The sequence below is a fragment of the Capra hircus genome, chromosome 9 (assembly GCF_001704415.2).
Source record: "Capra hircus breed San Clemente chromosome 9, ASM170441v1, whole genome shotgun sequence".
In the NCBI taxonomy this organism is placed as follows: domain Eukaryota; kingdom Metazoa; phylum Chordata; class Mammalia; order Artiodactyla; family Bovidae; genus Capra; species Capra hircus.
The window spans coordinates 47,595,016-47,619,941 of NC_030816.1; the positions used below are offsets into that span (position 1 = coordinate 47,595,016).

Consider the following 24,926-nt stretch of genomic DNA (forward strand, 5'->3'; position numbering starts at 1 on the left):
CTTTCATTGCATTGCACAGACTCTCTAGTTATGACACAGGGGCTTAGTTGCTCTGTAGCATGTGGGATCTTAGTTCCCCAACCAGGGATCAAACCCACGTCCCATGCTTTGCAAGGCATTTTCTTAACCACTGGACCACCAGAGATGTCCTTCTGTTGTGTCTTTTCACGCACGAAAGTTTTTAAATTTTATGTAGTCCCATTTGCCTCTGTTTGCTTCTGTTGCCTGTGGTGGTGTCATATCCAGGAAATTATCGCCAAATCTGGTGTCATGAAGTTTCTGCCTTGTGTTTTCCTTTAGAAGTTTTCTGGTTTGGGGTTCACGACCTTTTGAAATTCTTTTTTAAAATCAGAAAGATGTAGAAATTACGCCTATGTAGGGAAAGATGACTCAGGACAGCTATGAATGTCCAAAACAAAGTTCAGATGAGGACCTTTTTTATTATTTTTCTACAAAGGATGGTAATTGTGCCAGCAGTTCTCTGTTTTGCTCAGATTTTTTTGAACGGTAGGAAAATATGAACAACTATGAATAGGTATGCGTGCCCAGTCCCTTCAGTTGTGTCTGACTCTTTGTGACCCTATGGACCGTAGCCTGCTGGGCTCCTCTGTCCATGGGATTCTCCAGGCAGGATTACTGGAGGTGGTTGCCGTTGCCTCTTCCAGGGGATCTTTCCAATCCAGGGATCAAACACATATCTCTTACTTCTACTGCTTTGGCGTGTGGGTTCTTTACCACTAGCGCCACCTGGGAAGCCCATGAAAAGGTATACAGGACCTGCAAAAACAGTATCAAGAAAACCCAAGCTCAAAATGAGTGGAAACCATTCAAAGAGGGAGTGAGAAGAGAAATGTATTGTGCTATGTGGAGCAAAAAGATAAGGAGACCAACAGCTACTCTTTGGGGCTGACCATTTAGTATTGAGGATGACAGAGCGCCCTGAATTACCTCTATATTGTATGTCATAGAGAATGTTCAGTAGGTGGAAAACTGAGGAAAAACTTGGAGAAAGAAATGGAAACCCCAGGTAGAAGAAAACACCTAAGCCCCCCATCTGGATGAAGTCTCCCAAAGGACAAGCAAGTCATAATGATGGCCCAACTTGTTAAGGTCAAAATCTTTGAGAAACTGTGATGCCCAGGAAAACATCGGAAATCTGGAGGTGAAGATATGGCATTACAGGTTTTTTAAAAAGGAAGAAAGTGAATCTTAAAAAGTTTTCCTGGAGAACAATTTACATAATAAGAACAGTTTCTGAATATTGACACGGGTGTACACTCGGGTTAAGAAATCAGTTTGGTATGATTAAGATGGACATGTGGCTTATCGGTAGCAAATGCTTGGGGGAAATAAAAAAGCAGCAGCTCAGAGATGGTAATTGGTACCAACATAAGTAATAAGTGGCAGTGAAATAAACCTTCATAGAAAATAGACTCTAGACAAAGAGAGGTGATAGTTCTGTCCTCTGTTCTAGTGACTGGAGCATTGACTCAGTCCAGGTATCTTGCTGGAGATGTAGTCAAGCTCAAGATGTTTCAGAGGGCAGTGAGGTGGGGAGAGGGGCTGGTAACTGGTTAGGTTTCAGGGATGGGTTGCTGCTGCTAAGTCGCTCCAGTCATGTCTGACTCTGTGCGACCCCATAGACAGCGGCCCACCAGGCTCCACCGTCCCTGGGATTCTCCAGGCAAGAACACTGGAGTGGGTTGCCATTTCCTTCTCCAATGCATGAAAGTGAAAAGTGAAAGTGAAGTTGCTCAGGGATGGGAATTTTGGCTTAATAGGAAGCACCCAGGTGGCGCTAGTGGTGAGGAATGTGCCTGCCAATGCAGGAGACTCAAGAGACGTGGATTCAGTCCCTAGATCTGGAAGATCCCCCGGTGTAGGAAATGGTAGCCTGCCCCAGCATTCATGCCTGGAAAATCTCATGGACAGAGGAGCCTGGCAGACTACAGTCATGGGGTCGCAGAGTTGGACGTGACTGAGCGCAGGAAGAACTGTTAGAAGGCTCTGATGAGAAACTAAACTTCTCAAGACTAGAAGCTTTAAAAACTGTTCTGTGTTATCTGGTTGAACATCAAATGGTTGCTGGTTGGTTTGAAATGACTAGAGGGATCTAGGAGGTAAAACCAAACCTTGACTCAAGAAAATTCTAGTCTGTGAAGATCATTAGTTTCCTAAAAGAGGGGAGGGGTCATTCAAATGGAAATTAGGTAATTTTTTAAACCTTCTAAAAAATAATTTTCTGTTGGAGGTGGTTTTTCAAATGAAACTGTAAACCTCGATGCCGGTTTTACTACTTGTTTACCAATGAGTAGGATGCTTTTCACTTTCCTTTTACACTGAAAAATGTAAAAAGTTACTGCTATTTTATACCTATTTTAAGATCTACAGTTATACTGAAATTGAATTTTTAAAAATTACTCCATGAGCTTCATTACATAATCTTTCAGAAGAGAGACTTTCTGTTTTTATTGCATGCTTTTAGAGTAAATATGAATACAGTACCTTCTATTTGAATCACCTGTGACTCTTGCCCATCATTTAGCTGGGAAACATAACTGTCGGGTAACTGAAGGCAAAAATAATTAAGGTCACACATGAAGCAGTGAGATGAGGAGGTAAAACCACCCAGGTGAAGTGAAGGTTCCGTAGGGCTGAAGCGTTGCCAGCTTCCAGGAAAGACGATGATGAATGTTTGCGTTTCCTTCCCTGTTCTCTTCACCCAGATACCTCAGGGGCAGTTTCAACTGTTAGGTAACCCCAAGATCATTTGGAGTCAATGGACACAGGCAGGGGTCGGTCACGTGACACGCCCCCTAGACATGAGCCTTACCAGGCTGCCTTTCCCATCTGGAACAAAGCTTTGGGGTAACATAGCCCCCCACCAGAAAGGCATTTCTGCTTTGATGTCTTCCAGGTGCCAAGAACTAAAGCTGAGCTGAGCTTGCTGGTTTATTAAATTCCTATGTGATAGAAGAGCTCCCTTGACTTACCAGGTTTCATCAGGCAAAGAAGGGACTTAGCAGTTTGCATCCTTCTTCAGGAGAAATCTAGGCACTGAATCTGAATCATATAAATGATGATAGAACCAGATGTGAGATTCACCCTTCTTCCTACTGGGGAAGTACCACATCCAGTTGGTCAGACTCCTTTGGATAGAGCTGTAGAAAAGTGACTGTTTTAGAGAATGTAATAAAACATACAATCCTGTGTGTCCATGTGAAATATCATTTCTTTTCTGGTTCACTTCAGAGAAACAACAGCAAGTATGAAAAGAGCAGGAAGATATTTAAAATGGATAACAAACAAGGACCAACTGTATCGCACACGGAACTCTACTCAGTATGATGTGCAGCCTGACTGGGAGGAGACTTTGGGGGAGAATGGATGCATATATATGTATAGCTGAGTCCCTTTGCTGTCCACCTGCGACTCTCACAGTATTGTTAACTGTACTCCAGTATAATATTTTAAAACATTTTTTTTAATGAAAGGAGCAGGAGAGTTGAACTCTGCATTCAGAAGCCTTTGTTGAAGCCCTGGCTGACCAGCCATGTGACTTTGGGGAAAATCCCTTCACCTTTCTGGGCTTCACCCTATTTGGCTTCCTTGTCTGTAAAATGGATGAGGATTGAGTCAGGGAAACAGAAACCATGCCAGGTGTTTCAAACAGAGGGGGTTAAGACAGGGAATTGGTTAAACAGGTGTTGGAAAACTGAAAGAACAGGAAGTGGAAGGAGACTCAAGCCAGTGATTAATGACGGCAGGTTGCAGCTCCCACTCCCAGGGCTGGAGGGATAAAAGTGGCCTCTGAGCATGGAGGAGGGGCTGCATCAGGGAGGAGACCACCACTTCCAGACACCCCACCAGGGAAGGAAAGAAAACGGGAAGAATCAGGAACCATAACTGCTTTCCTCCTACCTCTTATCTCCCACCAGTGCCCCTATGGGCAGAATAAGTCACCTGACAAAGGAGCCTGGTTTAAAAACAAAGCTTAAGGAGAAAGTGTAAAAACTAATCTAACTTCAGCATTAGAGAAGGAAACATAAAGAGAATGGGCATGATTGTGATACATAGGAGAGATGCTAAGAGAGTAAATCCTAGAAATTCTCATCATAAGGAGAATCTTTTTTTCTTTTTATTGTGTCTTATATGAGAAGATGATGTGTTAGTTGCAAAGATGATGTGTTAGTTGCTCGGTCACGTCCGATTCTTTGTGACCCATGGACAGCAGCCTACCGGACTCCTCTGTCCACGGAATTCTCCAGGCAAGAATACTGGAGTGGGTAGCCATCCCTTTCTCCAGGGGCTCTTCCTCACCCAGGGATCAAACCTGGGTCTCCTGCAATGGAGGCAGATTCATTACCATCTTAGCCACCAGGGAAGCACAAGAAGATGATGTTAGCTGAAACTACTGTGGTCATAATTTCACAGTATATGTCCATCCAACCATCACACTGTACACCTCAAACTTATACAGGAATGTATGTCAATTGTTTCTCAATACAAGTAAGGGAAAAGCAAAAGAAGAGTGGGTGTGAGTCTGAAAGACAATAGGAAATAATCAGCATATGAGTTTATAATATCAGACTAAAATCAAGTGATAGAAATCAAAGTTAGTAGTTTGGTTAGAACTATTGAGATGGTCCTGTCACGTTTGTATTGAAGTAATACTACTAGGACTTCCCCACAGTCCTGTGGTCAAGACTTTACCTTCCAATGCAAGCGGTGCAGGTTTGATCACTGATCAGGAAGCCAAGATCCCACATGCCTCATGGCCAAAAAAACCAAAAACATAAAACAGAAGCAATATTATAATAAATTCAATAAAGACTTTAAAAATGGTCCACATCAAAAAAAAATCTTTAAATAAAGTAGTACAACTACTTCAGTTCATAGATAGGTAGGGATGGATACATAGATAGATTTGTTTCTGATATAGACAGTTTCTGAATAATTTTTTGTTGAAGTTTTTGAAATTAAAAAAGCTTGTCTTAGTTCATTATTTAGGAAAACTACAAGATGTATTCAATACATTTCTGCAGACCCTTGCAGAAGAAATAGCAGCAGCATGGATTACTGTAGGATTCTTCCTCAAGAGTTCCTGGGAATTAATTTTAGAGTCTGGATCTGTGAACTGACTCAAATGTGGGATCATGACCCCATCATGGAGACTCAAGCAGGGCCTCTGTCCACTTAACCTACATGATCTTCTTTTCTTTTTTCACCAATCAAAAAGTTTCTTCATGCTGACTGTATTTCAGTCCAAGATACCCATAACCCCGAGAGTCACTTGACCTACACTGCTGATCCCAGTAGCTGTGTCCTTAAACCCTTGGAGTTTCACTCATGGATTTCACTGGCTCAACCCTCGGATGACATCACCCCCCTGAGATCACCATTTCAACAGCCGGGCATAGACAGCAAGTGCGTATTTATAGGGCCAGATCACGGGCTTTTGACCTATGTCATTGCCTAGGGTCCCATGCTCAGAAGGATCTCGTCATCCTCTTTTCAGATTTTTTTAAATTTGGATCTTAGCTGTATGATGCAGGCTCTTCACTGCCATGTGTGGAATCTTCGTCGCCACATGTGGGATCTTTAGTTGTAGCATGAAAGTTGTGACATGCTGAATTGAGGTCCCCGACCAGGGATTGAACCCAGGCCCCCTGCATTGGGAGTGTGGAGTCTTAACCACTGAACCTCCAGGGAAGTCCCACCATGTCATCTATCATCTTGAAGTTCTCAACCTCCAAACAGTAAGACCATGCTTCTACTTTGCACTTGGCCCTGCAAGTCTGATAGGCAGTCCTGGGCTGGAAGGACAGGTGTGAATAGAGGCCCAGGAAAGGCCTGACTGAGAAAATGGCATTTGAAGAATGAGCCAGGCCTTTCTTATTGTGATGAACTTCAGCTCAGCGTTCTAAAGGTCATCTCTTCTAGGAAGGCTATGCGGATACCCTTAGCGATTACTACCCCTTGCTTGGTCCTGCCTTAGCAAGCTGCAGATACCTGTTACATACTTACATTACATTCTAGACATTTGTACTGAACATCTGTCTCTGTTCAGTGAAATGTTAGCTTTTTGGAAAAGGAGACTATATGTTATTCATTTTTGTAATAACAGCAATAATAATTGCTGTTACTCAATGCTAGAAGCTGTTCCATAGGTTTTACTACAAGGCAGGCACTGTTGGTCTTACAGTTGGAGAGAAACTGAAGCATATAACAATTAAGTAAGCAGTTCAAGTTACCTGGTACATTGTAGAACTGGGATTTGGATGAAAGACAGCTGGTACCCTCAGATGTCATACAGTGCATAGTCAGTGCCCACTATGTGGTCAGTGAATGAATGAATGAGTAAACAAAAAACGGTCAATGATTAAATGATCAGATAAGTCTCAGGGACAGATTTACAAGCAGGAGAGGAACTTTATATTGTGTCTGGAAACCCCAATTCAAGTCTGCACAGGAGAGAAAAGATGCTTGATTTCATGCTTGTAAGCTACATTCGCTAATAGATTTTAAAAAACCTACCATATGAAATTATATACTTGTAGATATAAATCAACTTGCTTTAGTTTTTGTATTGTTACTTTAGGAACGGGAAGATTGATTTCTCTGGCTCTATCGTTAACTAAAATTAATATTAAAATAACCAGAAGTTCTGTTGAAATAGTGAGGTTAATTTAACAAACACATCCTGAATGTAGTATGCTTGTATAGCATGCTGCTTTGGGGAGACACATGTGATAATACGGATATTAATTTTAGAAAATTAAGATTAGAAGCAATGCTTCATCTCTAAATCAGTCTTCAGCCTGCAGAATAGGATGCAGCGTGGTGCGGGGGTGGAAAGGAGGAGTGAGTTGTCATCAGTGTTGTTCTCCTTATTTGACAAGTGCCTTGCTGTGCAAATACAACCCAAGTCAGTGTTTTCAAAAACCGATTGGCAAAGCTTTGCTACCTTCTCTTCCCCGTTCCGGGAGAGGAGGAGAGATCTAGCTTCACTGGGATGTAATGTTGCTGAAGATAAAAGAGTCCATGTTTTGTGAGGCTGGGATTATGGAACCTTGGGCATGTGCCACCCCCCTCCTGGGGTGCAGTCCCCAGACCTCCTGACCCATCTGATCAGCCTTGGGCAGATCAGTGCTGCAACCATGAATGCATACTGCCAACAGCAGCTGAGAAGGGACATCCTTGGTGGTCCAGTGGTTAGGCCTCCATCTTCCAGTTCAGGGGGTGAGGAACTAAGATTGGGGAACTAAGATCACACATGCAATAGAGCGTGGCCAAATGTTTTTTAAAACTTGAAAAATTGAAAAGAAAACTAAAAGAACCATCAGAGGAGACCTTCATCACATGGCTCGAGTATGGAATGCTGTTCATGTCTCATAAAAATTCCCAAACCCTATTTTCAATTTATGCCTGCAGCCCAACTGCCTGATCCCTATAATAGTCCAGAGTAATGAAATTGTTGAGAAGTTTCCTTTCACCAGCTCTGTCCAGCAGCACACTGGGCACATTCTCAGAGGATAAACCCCCCCAGTCCTACTATTAGCCCCTAAGCATCCCCTCTGTTCCCTACATTTTCATCACTTCATCTCCCTTTCTTCTCCAGCAGAGAGATTGTACATCAGAACCCTGGGGGAACAAAGGGTGGAGGCTCATAGCTTCAGTGGGTTACATTTTCAACCTATGAATGGCACATGGATGCGCACCACAGGGTGCAACTCTGGTGGTCCGACCTTGTTTCTTTCAGACCCAAAACCCAAAGGTCAGTGCCACTTACCTCGTGTGTGCTAACTGTTGACTGAGGTCACAGCCTCCTTGGGAGCAACCAGAGAGCAAGGCAAGGTTATTTGCTGACCTCTTGTGGACCTCGGTCCCGCAGGGCACACTCCATTGTGCCCAGTGTGTGAGCCAGTCTCATCTTTAGCACAATGCATATTGCACACTATGTGTTGAAATAAATACTCTTCAAAACGATCCAACAGCCAAGGCAGACCTCCCTGGCAGTCCAACGGTAAACACTCTGCACTTCCACTGCAAGCGACATGGGTTCCAGCCCTGGGTGGGGAACTAGGATCCCACATGCCTTGAGGCACGGCAAAAAAAAAAAAAAAAAAATTCTAAAAAATGATCCAACCTAAATATTACTTTCATAATGTGAGACTGTTATCCCAGGTGCCCCTAATACTGTATTTTGCGTCTGTTCATCATTCCTTTAGACCATTCCTGACAGTAATTCTGAGCCTAGATATGTCTGCTTCCCTTAGAGCAGTGGAGCACAGCTCCATTAACACCAGTGAGCTGGGACTGGCTTGCTATTTCTCATTACTTCATTCCATTGTAACTTGGTGATCATTACCTTTTTAAATAACATTTTTATGGGTCATTAGTTTTGTGTGTGATTCTCCACCTCCTACCCCCATCTTATTTTCCCCATTATCAGAGCCTTATTTGTTACAAACAGAATGTAAATAACAGTGCAGGCTTGTGGCCCAGTTTCATAAACATCCAGCTTCACATTGGTACCTGGATATTTGTCATTGGTACCTGGATATTTGTTTTCTGAGGACAAAGTGAGGTGAAATAATTCCTGAAAGTGGAAAGACAGTGCAAGCTACTCAAGATGGGGGATAAACCAATACTGAGAAAGCCTCTGCCTGTTTTAACACTGGCCTACATGCACCAGAGATGGGCTGCTGGGAGGGATGGGTGTTGCAGTTCAGAAGGTACCCATTGTATCAAAGCAACCCTTGACCCAGATCAGACCTGTATGTGCATGTATGCATGCGAAGTTGCTTCTGTCATGTCCAACTCTGTGTGACCCTATGGACTGTAGCCCACTAGGCTCCTCTGTCCATGGGATTCTCCAGGCAAGAATCCTAGAGTGGGTTGCTATACCCTGCTCCAGGGGATCTTCCTGACCCAGGTATGGAATCCAGGTCTCTTATGCCTCCCACATTGGCAAGAGGGTTCTTTACCTCTAGCACCATCTGGGAAGCCCAGATCCGACTCCGTTGGAGGCAATTCAGTGCATTCCAGGTGTCCTGACTACACGTGTTCAAGAGACCATATGGACCTCAGCCATCTCCTCTTCTGAACTGGTCAGGATTTCTCAGCTGACAACTCATCATGTCAACTGTTAAAATAGGCAGAGGCTTTCTCAGTATTGGTTTATCCCCCATCTTGAGTAGCTTGCACTGTCTTTTCCACTTTCAGGAATCATTTCACGTCACATTGTCCTCAGAAAACAAATAGCCATGTCAACTCTTGTGACAGCCTTTCCATTCTTTTTTTTTCTTTTGGTTTTCTGTTTTTGTTTTTGGCTACACTGGGTCAGTTGTGGCATGCTGGATCTTTAGTTGCAGCATGCGAACTCTTAAGTTGTAGCGTGTGGAAACTAGTTCCCTGACCAGGGGTTGAATCCAGGCCCCCTGCATTGGGGAGCTCAGAATCTTAGCCACTGGACGCTCAGCCCTCTCAGTGTTAACAAGGTTACTTAAAATTAACTTGTTCATATATCTCTTCTCCAGAGCTAAATCGTGAGTTTATTAAGGACAGTGCTGAGTCTTAGACTTAACCATTCCTCATAGCACTAGTTGGAATCCCAGCTCTCCACTTATGAGCTCTATGCCTTGGATGCATTCCTTCATCTCCTTGCTTCTCAGTTTCCTTGGCTACAAAAAGCATGGCAATCCTGCCTGCCTTGCAGTATGTTAGGAGAACCAGCTAGAATGGTGGTAGGCAGTAACAGGAGCTTGGTGAATAATAATTGATTCACTAGACAAAACCCTGCACACAGAAGCTGAACAAAATGTAGCAGAATTGAATATAACAAAACATGATTTAACCTCATGGGAGGGAAGAGCTAATTATGGTTGCTTAAGATTTCGTGGTGAGGACACCATTTCCTCTGACCTGGGCTTGAATGACAGTTTACAACCCTGTTTTTATTCTTGACTTGTTCGTGAGCATGTGACCATCATTTCAAGCTCGTCATGTCTCCTGAACCCAAAAGGATTGGTGAACGGATTTGGGATGTGGAGACTGTGCTTATTGGCATCCTTGGCCCCACTCCTACATTTAAGGAACAGCCTGGCCCTAAGTGGAGAGCTTCCTGCAGCTCCTTGCTGCCCTGAGGCAGGTGGTGGCTCCCAGGACTGATCTAGTGACACCCATGGATGTCTCTTAGCCTCTTTAGGAATTTTCTTCAATGCAGTCATAATGGGGGCAGTGGTGCAGCTTACTGAGACCATATCAACATTAAAAAAAACAATGGGGATGAGAGTGTAAGGAGCGCTGTATGAAAAAATAAATAAATAGCTTTGAGATGAGTTTCCCAGATTTCCCATATAATGAGCGCATCTGCCAGAACTCAAGATGTGTATTATGCACTCTGCAACTGGCAGATTGCCTTGGTGGGGAGCAGAGGATGCTTCCTGATGAAGGAATCAAATCTGTCTTGACTCTGCCACTTTCTCTTTGTGGTGGAGCCACGTTACAATGAAGAAATGGGTCCTGTGACATTCTCTGCAACCTTCTTTAGTTACTTATCAATATGCACTTCGTTATCTTACACCCCCTTTTAAAGGTTCCTAGGAGAAAAGTACATAAAACAGACATCTGCTGAATCTGTTGCCATGTCAACTTAGTAGAACAAACGTGGTCAGATGTGCTCCCTTTCGATATGGGTACTAGGGGTGAGTGAGTGAGTGAAAGTCACTCAGTCGTGTCCGACTCTTTGTGATACTGTGGACTATACAGTCCACGGAATTCTCCAGGCCAGAATACTGGAGTGGGTAGCCTTTCCCTTCTCCAGGGGATCTTCCCAACCCAAGAATCAAACCCAGGTCTCCCACTTTGCAGGAGGGTTCTTTACCAGCTGAGCTACAGGGAAGCCCACAGGTAGTAGAGGACACAGCAAATAAGCACCCTCGCCCACTGTTGATTAGTTAATTGGTGTAGTTTGTTGGGTGACACAATGCCTTTCTCCAAAAGTAATCTGAGACCAAACTTACCAAACAAACTGTGTTGTCACTTTGTCAACACTGTAGTTTTATGTTAGGGGCTCAGTTGAACTTCTGACATATTCAGTACTATACCAGCTTTTATCAGATATTTGGAGACCCTAGTTAGATTCAGAGTCACAAAGAGAAATGAAAAAGCCCCTGATCTGAAGAAACTTTGCTGTCCACTGGTTCAGTTCAGTTCAGTTCAGTCACTCAGTCGTGTCCAACTCTTTGCGACCCCATGAATTGCAGCACGCCAGGCCTCCCTGTCCATCACCAACTCCTGGAGTTCACTCAGACTCACATCCACTGAGTCCGTGATGCCATCCAGCCATCTCATCTTCTGTCATCCCCTTCTCCTCCTGCCCCCAATCCCTCCCAGCATCAGAGTCTTTTCCAATGAGTCAGGTCTTTGCATGAAGTAGCCAAAGTATTGGAGTTTCAGCTTTAGCATCAGTCCTTCCAAAGAACACCCAGAACTGATCTCCTTTAGAATGGACTGGTTGGATCTCCTTGCAGTCCAAGGGACTCTCAAGAGTCTTCCCCAACACCACAGTTCAAAAGCATCAATTCTTTGGTGCTCAGCTTTCTTCACAGTCCAACTCTCATATCCATACATGACTACCAGAAAAAACCATAGCCTTGACTGGTAGAAAGACACAATTAAGTACAATAAAAGGGAGATGGCAGTGATTGCCTTTGTAGAACTATAATGTGAGTCTTGCAGTCATGTGTTTTTGTGGTAGGTTTTTATTGAAAGTATTCAAAAAATATTAACAATTAAAATTCCAGTCATCTCTGTATCTAAGAAATTTACCTTACTAGGCATTCCCTTAGAATGCAGTGATACAGGGACTTCTCTGGTGGTCCAGTGACTGAGACTCCAAGCTCCCAGTGCAGGGGGCCTGGACTCAATTCCTGCTCTGGGAACCGGATCCCACATGCTGAAACTAAAGAGCCCATATGCCACAACTAAGACCTGATGTAGCCAAATAAATTTTAAAAAGACACGGTGCAATGCTGTAAAATCAGTGCTGCCTTGGGGAAGACTGAGTATTTCCTTACTCTGGCCATGGGGACTGAGAAGATGCTGTCATTCAATCTCTAGGAGGTCTGCAGAGGGGCTCCCAGAGGAGCGATGTCTGAGCTGAATTTTGAACAACAGTTTCAGGTCCTCACAAGAGCCTGGGCTGTGCTGAATTCTGTTCCTGTAGCAGTCATTTACCAAGCCTGCTGGTTTATCTTGCTCCACATTTATTCCCCTAGCAGAGATTTTTTAATCACTGCTACTATAGCTTCCAGCAAGGACCCCATGACCACTGCTTTCATTTGTTTTGTACATGTGATTCATGAATGTGCCTCCCTTCCCTTCCTTATGGGGTCAGCAGTGCTTGCAAGAACTTAGAGGATGCATGGGTTTGTGTATCGTGTAAGGGCAAAGAGTCGGACACGACTGAGCGACTAAACACAGACACACACAAGGAAGTCTGCCCTGACCACCAGGAGGTTTCATCCATTTCCATCTGAAAAAACAACTGGCCTTAGGCAACGTATTTCTAACTAAGTCATTCTGCATGTTTCTGTGCATGCACGCATGCCCATGTACACATGCTGTGCATAAATAGCACATTCCCAATCTGTGTAAAATGAAATGGATGAGCAGCGCATGACAGTAGGCTCAGCCCCTGAAGATTTACCAGGAAAGAAGACAGCTGTGTGGCAGAGCTGCTGCTTATAATTAGGGAAAGAATTGCCCATGTCCCGTGCCATTCAGCAGCTTCAACCATTCAAATGACAGCCAGTTTGTTTAGTTTTTCAACACCCTCTGCGCCCGCCCCCCACCTCCAACCTCGTTTTATGGGCCAAGAGTTAATTTCTTGTTGAGAACACTGCTAAGGACTGTCATCTCTGGTATCATTGTTAAGATGGGATATGACATGATGGCTGGCAAATCTCAACTAGAAACCATGATGAGTGAGCAAAAAAATAGGAGTTGCTTTTAATGTCTCTTTTTAACTTTGTAAGTGAGCAAAAAAACTATTTTCAAAGCCCCATGGACTTTCCGGTTTTTAACAGGGCCATATTGCCGGTTTTGCAGTTGACAAGAAAATTATAACGCTTTCTTTGGCTCGAGCGAGCTGTAAGAAGCGTCGCAGCACTCCTGATGTACAATGGCTCTCAACAGGATGGATGGGGAGAGAAATTAATAGGCGTCCCATTGTTACCGTGCATTTTTGCCAGGATATTTCATTAGTGTAAACACTGAACCCGTTGTCATCTTGTTTAGCCACTTGACCCTGGTGATTTTCAGTTCTGTGTATCGTGATGAGTTGAGCACTGGCGTGCACGAGACAGGCCCTAATTATTGGGAACCGAATCATTGCTGACCCAGGATGAGATTAACTGCTCCTTTGCAGTCTTTATCCTGGGACATTAGCGCTGTCTGGTTATCTTGCTTCAGTTGAGAGATTCGGGACAATAGCAGTGCTGACGGTAACGGTTGGCGATTTCCCTGTTTGTTTTGCAGGTCACGGCCAGGGGGTTTGGGCCGCTGTTGCAATTCGCCTACACCGCCAAGCTGTTACTCAGCAGAGAAAACATCCGCGAGGTCATCCGCTGTGCCGAGTTCCTGCGCATGCACAACCTGGAGGACTCCTGCTTCAGCTTCCTGCAGACCCAGCTCCTGAACAGCGAGGATGGCCTCTTCGTGTGCCGGAAGGATGCTGCGTGCCAGCGCCCGCACGAGGACCCAGAGGACAGCGCGGGAGAGGAGGAGGACGAAGAGGAGGAGACGATGGATTCGGATACGGCCAAGATGGCTTGCCCTAGGGACCAGATGCTTCCAGACCCCATCAGCTTTGAGGCCACCACCATCCCAGTAGCAGAGAAGGAAGAAGTTTTGTTGCCCGAGTCCGACGTGCCCGCGGACACCAAGGAGAGCTCGGCCAAGGACGCGTTAACGCAGTACCCCAGATACAAGAAATACCAGCTTGCATGTACCAAGAATGTCTATAACGCATCATCACACAGTACCTCAGGTTTTGCAAGCACATTCAGTGAAGATCACTCTGGCACCAGCCTCAAACCAGGGCTTGCCGTGGGGCAGATTAAAAGCGAGCCGCCCAGCGAGGAGAACGAAGAAGAGAGCATCACGCTCTGCCTGTCCGGAGATGAGCCTGACGTCAAAGACCGAGCGGGCGACGTGGAAATGGACCGGAAACAGCCCAGCCCCGCCCCCGCTCCTGTCCCCGCGCCCCCTACCGGGGCCGCCTGCCTGGAGAGGTCCAGGGGCGCTCCCTCCCCATCCTGCTTAAGGTCTCTGTTCAGCATAACAAAAAGTGTGGAGTCGTCCGGCTTGCCCGGTACCTCTCAGCAGCACTTTGCCAGGAGTTCAGCGTGCCCTTTTGACAAGGGGATCACTCAGGGTGACCTTAAAACTGACTACGCCCCTTTCCAGGGGAATTACGGACAGCCCCACATGGGCCAGAAGGACGCGTCCAGCTTCACCATGGGGTCGCCCCTCAAGGGGCCTGGCTTGGAGGCTCTCTGTAAACAGGAAGGAGAGCTGGACCGGAGAAGCGTCATCTTCTCCTCCAGCGCCTGTGACCAAGTGAGCACCGCGGTGCACTCGTATTCTGGGGTAAGCGCTCTGGACAAAGACCTCTCCGAGCCGGTGCCAAAGGGCCTGTGGGTGGGGGCCGGTCAGTCCCTCCCCAGCTCACAGGCCTACCCTCACGGTGGGCTGATGGCGGACCACTTGCCAGGAAGGATGCGGCCCAACACTAGCTGCCCGGTGCCAATCAAAGTGTGCCCTCGCTCGCCCCCGTTGGAGACCAGGACAAGGACTTCCAGCTCGTGCTCCTCCTACTCCTACGCGGAGGATGGGAGTGGGGGCTCGCCCTGCAGCCTCCCTCTCTGCGAGTTCTCCTCCTCGCCCTGTTCCCAGGGAGCCAGATTCCTTGCCACAGAACATCAGGAACCAGGCCTGATGGGAGACGGAATGTACAACCAAGTCCGACCCCAGATTAAATGTGAGCAGTCTTACGGAACCAACTCCAGCGACGAATCCGGATCGTTCTCGGAAGCAGACAGTGAGTCGTGTCCTGTGCAGGACAGGGGCCAGGAGGTAGGGAACCCGCATAAATTCAAGCATGTGATCCACCCTCAGTCCTTTATCTGGACTCCCCCTGCCCCTCACCACTGCCAGATTGTTCTTGTTTGCCAAGATTAAAGCTTTACAGTTAAGGGACCGCTTCCCTCATCCTCCCCTGGTAGCTCAGTCGGTAAAGAATCTGCCTGCAATGCAGGAGACTGCCTGCAGTTCAAGAGACCTGGGTTTGAACCCTGTGTGGTGAAGATCCCCCCTGGAGAAGGAAATGGCAACCCACTCCAGTATTCTTGCCATGGGAAATCCCATGGGCAGAGGAGCTTGGCAGGCCATAGTCCATGGTGTCACAGTCAGACACAACTGAGCGACTACCCGCCCCCCCTTCCACAGAGGCAGAATGCTTCAAGGTGATTCAGAATTAACCATTTTGCTCCAGACAGCACTTGAAATTTGATCGAGATTTCAGTCCTCAAAAAGCAGAGGCAAAGAGCTTAGTGGGAAAAAAGTCTGATGCCTGAAAGCGTGTGCAGGTACTTCAGATCTGCCCCCCCCACCCCCGTCTGCTTTGAAAGAATGCCATACCTGTCACCTTCATCCTTGCCCCTCGCTTCTTCAGTGAGAAGAAAAATATAAAATTGCTTTCAAAATTGACTGATTGAAACTGGAGAGATTCACAGTAAGCCCATGCTTTCCCAGCACCTTTAAGTTTCCTTGTCAACAGGGACTCTGGAGTCATCCCTTGTCCATTGTGAATGCAGGTGATGGACAGCTCACCATCCATCCTGGCCCCAGTATCACTGAGGAAGCACCTTTGTCGGTCGCATCTAACTGTATCATGGGTCATTGCCCAAGGGCCCCACAAACGGTGAGAGTCATTTTAAGGAGCAGTGGGGTTGAGTAGCAGTTCTTGTCCACGCTAAAAGTGAAGTGCTTTCTAGGTAAAAATTCCCAAAGGCTCCATCCATATCTTCCCACTGCTGGGAGAGGAAGCAGGTGCAACTGCAGCCACATCGTGAGCGAGACTCACGTGGCCAAGGAAAGAAAAGAATGGACACCGCAGGTGATCCCCCTTCCCTTGTAACACGAGAAGCTCCCAGAAAGAGCTGAGGGTGTCTGTGTCACGATCTGGTAGTGACTGCCAGGGACCTCACGTGAGACTGCCACCTGTGTCTCAGAGCAAGCCCAGTGCCAAGCCCCTCCTGAGAACTGCATCTCTGAAAAACACAGGCAGAAATGAAGCGTGATTCTCATTAGGCCAGTGCACTTCATCCACGTCTGTGCTCCCTGGATATTAGCCTCTAGTAAATCAGGGACGTTAACCCAATCAGACAGCAGAAATGCCACACGGGGTGAGCTGGCTTTTCACAGAGCCACGTGCAGTTTATTCAGCCCTCTGTGAGGTTGGCAAGAAGCACATGAAGGGTTTCGATTGGGCATGTTTTGCAAACAGCTTCCAAAGCTCCCTGTACCAACTACAGACATGCCCTGTGGTCACTTCCTTGCTTTCTACCTAGCCTGGTCCCCACTCCTCTGTTACTGCCTGGCAGAAATGGAAAGAGAAATATACTGAAAGGATTTCGTTTAGCTAAGACACAACAAAAAGGAAATTTGAATGGGAAACTGTTTGAGTACACTGTATCCCCTAGGGTTTGGAATGGAGGATTGGGCTCAGTGTCCCAAGCCAGAGTCACATCTGGGTCCATCACCTGAGAAGGTGGAGGTTTGGTCAGAACAGTTAAAGTTTGTGTTCTCTCTCTCTCTTCACTCATTTCTTTCTCTCTGATCACAACTTGTAGGAGGTTTCCTTTTCTTTCCCCTGAAATTATTCATAAGCATTCCTGATTCAGAAGCCCACTGAGTCCATTGGCATAATGATTTCTCTAAGGATACATATCTCGTGAAAAAGACAAATGTCTCTCAGTCTTTCTTTCTTTCTTTTTGTCTCTCTCTTAAGAGGAGCCCCAGCATTAACTAAAAAGGGTGTGTGTTCATGACAGCTGCATATGTCCAAGGACCTGTCAGTTTCAGAAAAATCTCCTTTTATCTCTCTTACATCCCCAAAGAGAACCTGAAGTGAATTCTTGAAACTGAATGCCACCAACAAGGGCACAGGTATCTTTCCTGTGTTGAGGCTTTATCGCTTGTCTGCCTTAGAACTTTGCAGGGTTTGTGTTGTTTTGGCTTCACTGAGTCTTAGATGTGGCATGTGGGATCTTCATCATTGCAGTAGATGAATTTCTCTCTTGTTGGGGCGCACAGGCTCAGTTGCCCCGAGGCATGTGGGATTTGATTCACCAACCAGGAATCGAACCTAATTTCCCTGCATCAGAAGGTGGATTCTTAACCACTGGACCATCAGAGAAGTCCCTAGAACTTTTCAGTTTTAAATGAATCAGTGAAATGGAGGAATTATTCAGCCTACACAGTAGTCATGAACAGGACTAGTCTCCCCTCAAAAAAATATACAGTATTTTCAAAAATATTTTTATTTTCACTTCAAAAAAAATGAATCTATTCTTTACATTCCTAAACAGTCTCAAAAGGAATTTTCCAAATTTCAATGCCATTTCAGGAGTCACATTTAGCCCCTCTCAGTAGTACATTTTGGGTTGAATCGTTATAGTAAAGTTAAGGTTTTCCCAATTTGACCATTTGATTTTCCTAAAGTAGAAGAGATTAGGTTTTCCAAGAACTGTCCCAGGGACTGAGCATGACTGCTTCTCTTTGAGCTAATTACTTGCTTTGGGGAGTTTCTTTGACCCCAGTGGAAGTGTGGTCTCCAGTAATAACACTGAAAGCAAACCCTTCACAAAGTGAATCATAAATGATTCAGAAGCCAGTATCTCTTGGGCTGATTCTGCCCTGATCTGCTCTCATGTAAGGTTCCAGGTGACTTCTTTTCCAAGTGAACAGAATATTCTGATTTCTAGTTATACTCTCTTTACCCTCCCATCTCATCAATGTTGACTTCTCATCCTAAGTATTCTCCGGCTTGAGGAAAGTTTAAATAAGCACACTATTGTCCTTTATCAACAACCATCTTTTTGAAGTTCCTTTTTAAAAATAATCAAGCAGAACATACCAAGCCCGTAATATACCAAATTTATCAGGCTTTTTCTGTGCTTACAATAATATATAAACATATTCACATGTCTGTGGGTTTGGGTTTTATTTTAATAGCATTTAGAGTAACCTGGTGGGCTACAGTCCATGAGGTTGCAAAGAGTTGGACACGACTGAGTGACTAAGCACAGCACAACGCACATTTAATTACTAAGCAGCTTGCTTGTTGCACATAGCTGTCTGCTGTGTACATGCCTCTAGGTCAACTGTGTAGGGTTAACACAAGCTTCTTTAATATCCTTGGTTCCTGTCATCACAGCTGACTCAGTGATCACCTATCAGCAGACATTTCCATTTCCTGTATTTCCCTCTTACAAACATTGCTGCAATAAACATTCTTGTGAACATATTTATTTAGTGGCGGTGCTTTTATTTTTGTGAGTTAAAGTTCCATAAGTGGGTTAAAGGTTATACTCATTTGTTAAATACTACCTATTTACTTTCTCAAAAGGTGGTAGCAATTCACACATCCTCCAGCAAAACTTAACGAGCGTGTCCATTGCCCCCTGTTCTTGCCAGTAGTAGTGGTCACCAGTCCTTTTACATTTGCCAATCTGATGGACAAAACATGATGACTTCTAATGCAGTTGATATTTTTCTTATATGTATTCATTATTTGTATTTTCTTTCTTGGACTTGCCATTTGTCCGTTTGTGTGTGTGTGTGTGTGTGTGTGTGTGTGTGTGTGTGTGTGTGGTGTTTGACTTTAATGAGTTTACAGAATCCTTAATTTAAGAATATTAATCCTTTCTTGCACATGTTGCCTGTATCTTCTCCTAGTCTGTTTTTTTTTTTTAAACTAAATTTTTGGTCTTTGTTTATCATGAAATAAAAATTGTTCATATATATGGAGATTTGCAGGAGACTCAGGTTCGATCCCAGGAACAGAGGAGCCTGAGAGACTGCTGTCTCTGGGGTCGCAGAGTCGGACACGACTGAAGTGACTTAGCAGCAGCAGCAGGTTCGATTCCTGGGTAGAAAGATGCCCTGGAGAAGGAAATGGCAACCTACTCCAGTGTTCTTGCCTTGAAAATCCCATGGACAGAGGAGCCTGGTGGGCTACAGTCCGTAGGGTCGCAAAGAGTTGGACACAACTGAGCAATTGAGCACAAGCACAAATCTTGAAAAATAATTACGTTTGATAATTGTCAAGTCATTTCAGAACCATGATATCATTAAGTTTCTTGAATTCTTTGTTATTTTTTAAAATTTTTATTTCTCCTAGTCTATTTCTATAGTATCTTTTTCCATTTAAAAAAGTTTAAGTTTTATGTAATCAAGTGATCAGTATGTTTCTTCATGCCTTCATATCTAAAAAGTCAACGTGGGAATTTTTTTTTCTTACTTCCAATTATGAAAAAATGAATAGGTCATATTAAGTGAAAAAAGTAACAAACAGTATACATAACATGGTTCTAGTTTACGTTATAAATATATTATAAACAATAAGAGCAGTAGACAATAAGATGAAATGGGAGGCAAACTTGGAGAGAGGGAATATAGGGAAAGATTTATTTCTGTGTATTCCTGTAATGTTTGATTTCTGTGTATGTATATCACACAGGTTTTTTTAAAAATTGAAATACAATTGATATACCATAAAATTCACTCTGTTAATGTGAACAATTCAGTGGTTTTTAATGATTCATAAAGTTGTATGACCATTACAGTGTCTAATCCCAAAATATTTTCATCACCTCAAAAAAAGAAATAAAATATCCAGTAGCAATCACTTCTCATTCCCCTCTTCCCTTACCCCAAGCTGCTGCTGCTAAGTTGCTTCAGTCGTGTCGACTCTGTGTGACCCCATAGATGGCAGCCCACCAGGCTCCACCCTCCCTGGGATTCTCCAGGCAAGAACACTGGAGTGGGTTGCCATTTCTTTCCCCAATGCATGAAAGTGAAAAGAGAAAGTGAAGTCGCTCAGTCGTGTCCGACTCTTGGCGACCCCATGGACTACCGCCTTCCAGGCTCCTCCATCCGTGAGATTTTCCAGGCAAGAGTGCTAGAGTGGGTTGCCATTGGCTTCTCTGCCTTACCCCAAGAAATTACTAACATACCTTTGTCTCCAGTAGATTTGTCTATTTCAAATGTTTCATTTCAGTAGAATCTAGCCGTGTGGCCTTTTGTGTCTCGCTTCATCACTGAGCCTGTTTTCAGTACAGCATTGCTGTACAGCATGATACAGCATGCTGTCACTGTATCCACCTGGCACTTCATCATGTATGTGTTCTCTCCTTTTTATTGCTGAATAATATTCCACTGTGTAGATACACTAACTTTGTTGATCCATTCATTGGTTGAGGGATGCTGGGCTATTTCCATTTGAGGGCTATTATGGATTATGCCATGAAGAGTATTTGTGTTCAAGTTTTTTGTAGACATAAATTTTCAGGTCTCCTCGTTATATACCAGGGAGTGGAATTGCTAAATCATATGATCACTCTAAGTTTAGCCTTCTGAGGAACGACTGGGCTGTTTTCCAAGGTAACTGAGCCATTTTATGTTCCCACCAGCCTTGTATGAGGAATCCAGTTCCTCTGCACCCTCATCAACACTTGTTATTGTCCTTTTTTTATATAGTCCTTCTAGTGGTATAGTACCTCATTGTGGTTTACAGGTTTGCTTTTAGAATTTGAAAATTATTGAAAAGTCACAAGCATGTGCCAAGTAGTAAGAGTCTTAGTGAATAGTTTTGTACCACAAGCATTAACTATAGATTTTAAGAAAGAAGCAGCAGGAAGACAGTTTATTTATATAGTCAAAGGCACTGATTAGTTGGATTTGCTTTATTAACACATTTCATATCAAGAGTGGTAAAAGCATATGAGGATGCTGTGTGTACGTGTATGCTTGTGGATGTGTGAAGGCAGGGAAAAGTAAGGTCCAGAACAAACACTGAAGTGTTATCGAAGAGCCATGTCTGACTCTAACTCTTCCACCCAGATGTTGACTTCCAGACATATGTTGGATATAAAGATTTTACAGTCGTTTTTGTGGCTTGTTGAATCAGAAATCTTTTTAAAAGTAACTATCGTTGGTCTGCTTAATAAAAGGAAAACCATTCTGGGCAGCATGGAACTCAGCCATATTTCTAATGAAAACAATGTTTTCATGTTGGCTAGAAAGACTGTTAGCATCTGGAACTCCAAAGCATACCGTATGACCGAAAGAAGAAACTTTGTGACAAAGAAAGATGGTGGACAAACTGAAACCCTAATGCTACTGCTACAACTACTACTAATATTAGCAACACTTCATAATTATAAGGCAATTCCAACTTTTCAAAGCACTTTCTCCAGTTGTTATCCAACTTTTTTCTTCATGGCAACCCTGTAAGCTAAGTAGGACAGATGTTGGATCCCTCTGACTCCCAGATCCTCAAAGAACTTCAGGACAGAGAAGGAAAAGACTTGCCTGGGATCACACGACTCAGTAATTGTAGCATCACAACTAAATTCTAGATGTCCTGTGTTTGTTCCAGAAACTGGACCGCAAGATTAGAGCTTAGAAGGACAGTTGTGTGAGAAGCTTGTCTTTGGCAGAGGAGGTTTTGTCTTTGGCATCTGCCCGGCTCAAAGCCAGCTGTCCTCATTCAAAGAGGACTGGAATCGTGAGCCCACAGGGCATCAGATCCCCGGACAGCTCACAGGAATCTGAGGGGCTTTCGAGAGCATTAGTGTTAGGGACTTCCCTGGAGGTTCAGTGGTTAAGACTCTGGGCTTCCAATGCAGGGGTGTGGGTTTGACCCCTGGTCAGAGAACTATATTTCACATGCCCCATGGCACAGCTAGAAACTTTTTTTAAAGAAGAACATAAATGTTACAGGTTTTGGAGAAGTGACTGCGCTGTTAAGATCCTCAGGGTACTGCTGCTGCTGCTGCTAAGTCGCTTCAGTCGTGTCTGACTCTGTGCGATCCCATAGACGGCAGCCCACCAGGCTCCCCCGTCCCTGGGATTCTCCAGGCAAGAACACTGGAGTGGGTTGCCGTTTCCTTCTCCAGTGCCTGAAAGTGAAAAGTGAAAGTGAGGTCGCTCAGTCGTGTCTGATTCTGACTCTTAGCGACCCCATGGACTGCAGCCCACCAGGCTCCTCCATCCATGGGAGTTTCCAGACAAGAGTACTGGAGTCGGGTGCCATTGCCTTCTCCCAGGATCCAATTCCTGCAGCTTCTGCTCAGCATCTAATAGTGAAACCAAGAAAGGAGATAGGAGTGAAGCTTGACCCCAGGGGCTGGTGCTTCTAGTTGGGATCTCTAGACGAAAGAGGCGCTTATTTTCACCTTTTTCTGCAACATTTGCATCTCTGTCCTGCCTCTCCAGTAGCTCCCATCCAGCGCACCAAAGACATCAAGGCAAGTGAGATGTGTATTGAGAGGCATGGCGAGGTGAGGCAGCCAGAGTACCGGCTGATCACCAGCCTGTAACAAGCGTGCCAGGTGGCAAAGGTCACAGGGAAGCCCAGGAGAGCTGGTGTTTGGGAGTGGGAATTCTTTTCTTTGGTCTCATAATTGAATTTGCTGCTAGAAGTTATATTTCTCATACAATTCTTAAATGATATTTTTGTTTCACTGGAAGAGAGGGGATGTTGTTTGGGCGGTAGAACCAGGGTAGGTGTTGGCAGGAGAGAGAAAGGGAACAGCTGATTTCTGTCTGGTGAGAAAGAAGTGCCAGCCCCTGGGGTCTAGCTGGCAGCATCCCATGGTGGGGCCCCTGAGGAGGAATATTTAAGCTTCATTCACTGTCCAAATGTCACAGCCTCTTCCCACTTTTTGTCAGCCCTTGGGGCCAGAGGTTACCTGCACTGCAGAGGCCACTCATTTCACCATCGGCTCCAGAGCTGGAGCCCCCAGGAGTGAAATCCCCTCCTCTGATTAATATTGACCCAGCCCAGAGTCCCGGGTGAAAACATCCTCCACCATGGTCCTTAGAGAATGAGACAAGCCAAGATGCCCGTGACACTCAGAGTGAGTCTCCACTGAGAAGCCAAGCTGGGGCACCACCTGTCTAAAGAGACCATGGGCTCCCTGGACCCCTTGGGCCCTCACCCTTCTAAACAACCTGGTCAGCTTTCTGTGCCTCTATGCTGAGCCTCATGCATGACGGATCACTGAATGTAGCTGCAGGCTGGCCGCTTAACAGGTGATGCTGCTGGTTCGCTGGACTTTACATCCCATCACCTCACTATTTATGAGGGTCTGGGGAATGAAAACTGTCACCTCCGAGAACTGAAATCCTGGAGGAATCAGTGGGTGGAGGGACAGTAAATAAGATGTGAAGCCCTATTGGGTCTATTTGGGTTAGAAAAGTTTGCTGGAAGAAAGGCAGGAGGGCCTCAGGCTTCTCAGTGTCCAAGGCCAAGTCACTTTAGCTGACTTTTGAGCCCATTTGAGGAATAGGTGGGTGCCTGCCAGCCTGGGAAAGGAACGTTTTCCCAGCCCCTCAGTGGGTCTGTGGCTGACATTTATCTCCAGGGAAGATGCCTGTCAGTTTGGAACTTCCTACCCTAAAATTAGCGAATAGCTGCGGTAAGGTTTCTGCCACACCTTTCCAAGAACAACGTCAGGGGCTTCCCTTTGGTAGTTAGGGGAAGCCCTCCCTTGCTCGAGGGGTCGCAGCACACTTTAGAAAGACACCAGAGTAGTTGGGGCTGGGAGGATTTTTTTCACATGGAAGAAAGTCTATAGTGGACAGTTTTCCTTCAACCTCTGCAGAGCAGCTTGAGTTGCAACAGCTCTGCTGAAAAATTATATGGCCTTTTGTTTCCAGGACTTTGATTTTGTTGATTTTCCTCTTTCCTGTCAACCTCGGCGCTGTTACCATAGTGGGTTTATATATATATATATATATATATATATATATATATATATATATATAGGCTGTCTAGAGAATGTTAAATACAGTAGCCCTTGGTATAGAAGGCCTTGTGACTTTCCCTGTGGCCTGAGCCATAGGTATATATTCTGTCTGAAAATAAGCAAACACTGTGTAGAGCATCAGCAGAATTGCTTTGTTGTCAGCAGAGGGGGGGATGCTGTGAGGCCCAAAGCGTCGTCACCCCTGTTGTGAAAACACGCCTGCTGCCTGGTGTGGGGACATCCATGTGCCCAACAGACAGACCTCTGTGTTGTGTAAGTACTGTCCAGGATCTGAGTCTGTTTGTTATCCAAGGCATATAAAAGGGAAATCAAACATTCTTTCGTATCATTATAAGCCCTGTGCAAACACAGCCCGTGGACAAAGCCCTTTGCCGGGCCCATAACAAGGAGCTGTTTGTGCTGACCGCCCGTCATTAGCGGTTGGAGCAGGGCTGAGCCGACTGTGCTGTTATGTGGACTGTGGGGATTTCTGCCCTCCTGAGCCAGCACTGGACAGGTGTCATGGGACAGAGGTCGCCCTTTGGAGGTTCAATCAGAGCACCCATCGGGAGCCTTCAGCAAATGCCACGTCTCACAGGCTCAGAGCTGTGAAGTAACCTGACTGAGTCGTCGCACCCGGCCGCAGGAAGGCAAATGATCATTTAGTAGGATTGCCTTTGTGCCAAGGGATTAAGTAACCACAAATGCCAGGGTCCAGACTCACTCAGGGTCTGCCTGCCTCTGATGCAACCGAAGCAAAAGCCTGAGCTCAGGATTAAAGATCTTCCTCTCACTCCCCTGAGCGGCCCAGACATAACC

At 45.1% G+C, this 24,926-nt stretch overlaps 1 protein-coding gene across 2 annotated transcripts in view; it reads left to right on the plus strand.

The window, feature by feature from the left end:
• BACH2 (BTB domain and CNC homolog 2) overlaps nt 1-24,926 on the plus strand; it is a 389,481-nt gene that overhangs the window by 348,370 nt on the left and 16,185 nt on the right. For both annotated transcript variants that reach the window (XM_018053144.1, XM_018053143.1), the window contains one exon: nt 13,546-15,144. In XM_018053144.1, coding sequence (XP_017908633.1) covers nt 13,546-15,144 — 1,599 coding nt within the window. The remainder of the gene's footprint in view (nt 1-13,545; nt 15,145-24,926) is intronic.